The sequence below is a fragment of the Frankliniella occidentalis genome, unplaced genomic scaffold, assembly GCF_000697945.3.
Source record: "Frankliniella occidentalis isolate FOCC.00 unplaced genomic scaffold, Focc_3.1 Scaffold1846, whole genome shotgun sequence".
NCBI lineage: Eukaryota > Metazoa > Arthropoda > Insecta > Thysanoptera > Thripidae > Frankliniella > Frankliniella occidentalis.
Window position 1 is genome coordinate 6,872 of NW_026268943.1, and position 1,888 is coordinate 8,759.

General features: G+C 37.3%; 1 protein-coding gene across 3 annotated transcripts in view; it reads left to right on the forward strand.

Annotated features, from left to right (window-relative positions):
* LOC127751890 (uncharacterized) overlaps positions 1-1,882 on the forward strand; it is a 3,956-nt gene extending 2,074 nt beyond the window's left edge. For all 3 annotated transcript variants that reach the window (XR_008012265.1, XM_052276137.1, XM_052276138.1), the window contains exon 5: positions 293-1,882. Coding sequence is in view for 2 of the 3 variants with exons in the window: in XM_052276137.1 (XP_052132097.1) it covers positions 293-511 (219 nt within the window). In the remaining variant the exon portion in view is untranslated. The remainder of the gene's footprint in view (positions 1-292) is intronic.
* Positions 1,883-1,888: the final 6 nt, after the last annotated feature.

The following is a 1,888-nucleotide window of genomic DNA, read 5'->3' on the forward strand; positions in this document are numbered from 1 at the left end:
CTGCATTTGCAAAGCAAGTGGTGTTGCCTATGTTCAAAAGACCTCCCCCAGGTCTTTGGTCATCATCACTACCATTCTGCACTTGGGGCTCGTAGAGTTTCACTGCTGGATGCTGGATCGAGTGTAGATCATCCTAGAGAGAATAGGATTTGAAGTTATTTACCGTTAGCAATAGCAGTAACACACATTGTCCTTAGAACATTTGCAAATTTGCCAAACAAACAGGCCACCAAGGTAACACTCTGAAAACATTCTCTGATTGTTTTGTTTGTATCTGTTTGTTTGGACACAGGTTACCTCTGATGAGTCTTCAGGTAAAAGAGACCCAGAGACAATTTCCAGCATCATTCTCCTCCTCTTCTGGATCATGTCCCTGGACTTCAACTGGCATGACTTCCCTGCAGCCAATCTCCTAGCATTCCAGCAGGTGAACACCCCACAGTTACTCCAATTATTTTGTAATGTGATGGTTGCTTCTTTGATCAACCATGTGTCTTTTTGGAATAGCTGACCTTTTTGACTTGCCTCCATCTCCATGTAATTTAGTATTGTCTACAAAAACAAACACTGTACAAAAATACTGCAATAACTATTTTACTGGGTAGATAACTCCTGAATTGGGTGTACAAATATCATGAATTGAATTTGAATAAGCTTGAATTGACTTTAATTTGGCTTAAAGTGGATTGAATTGATTGCACTGCTTTGAAGTATTTTTGAATTGTGTTAAATTAAATTGAATTGGTTTGAATTAGTTTAAATTGGACAGAATTAGGGGTGTACACTGTACACTTAGCTGGGGAGTTATCTACACCTTGATTGTACCAGGATAATGACAAATCCACTCACTTCGCTGCAACCTATATGACTACTAAGTAGTATGCTGTCATAATGTGTGATGACTTTTTCCCTGATATTGATGAGGCATAATGACCAGTGGTCGGCCATGAAAATGGGAATGAATATGAGATGCTTTTTAAAGATGTTGATCTATAGTTTGAAAAAAAAAAATGAAGGTTTTACAGGCTGTTAATAGCAGTTATTGTGAGGGTGCAAACAAAACAAATCAGAGCCAAAAGCGTGGTCAGTGGAATAATAGGATTCGCTGTCTCAGCCAATCTATGCAATCTGTTACAGTGCACTTTTACCTTATCTTTAGTCCATGATTTAACTCCACAGAATCCCCTCTTATTCAGTTGGGTGTAAAAATGAGAGTTTAGATGATGAATATGGTTGCCTGCCTGTTCCATTATGAGCTCCATATAGAAGTCAACAATCTATTTAAAAAAGACAAAAAAGTTGAAGGTTTTGCAACAGTTATTATACGAGGGGGTAATCACTCCGTGAAAATGCGTACACCTCAACTTTTCACTTTTCCACTTGTATTCACTTTTTCACAGTTTTACAACATTTACTTCATTTCTATGCCTATATCCCCTCTATGTTATTCATTTTTGATCAGTTTTGTCCAAATTTTCTTTCAGTTTTCATCACTTTCAGTCAACTTTTTGTCACTTTCCCTTTACCTTTTATAGAAATGTGTACACCTACTTTCTGTAGTGATTACCCTCTCGTTATTATATAATTGTCAATCAGGGTATTACAGGTCAGGGAAGTCATATGGAAAAATCAGTCAATTGGAAATCAGGTCTGAAAGTCATGGAAAAGTCAGGGAATTTCACTCCAGGAACCTTTGTAGCAACCCTGATTGTGCAGTCTCTACTGACTTCTGATTGCTTTTGCACATACCTTGTCATTCAGCCAGGTTTCACCTCTGAGAGTAGCAAGATCCATGATGTATATATTTAAATTGAATTTTGAAATTACTGTAGTATTTGCTGGGTGCTTGAATAGGTCCTTAATATTTCATATACAATGTTAGAAGAGA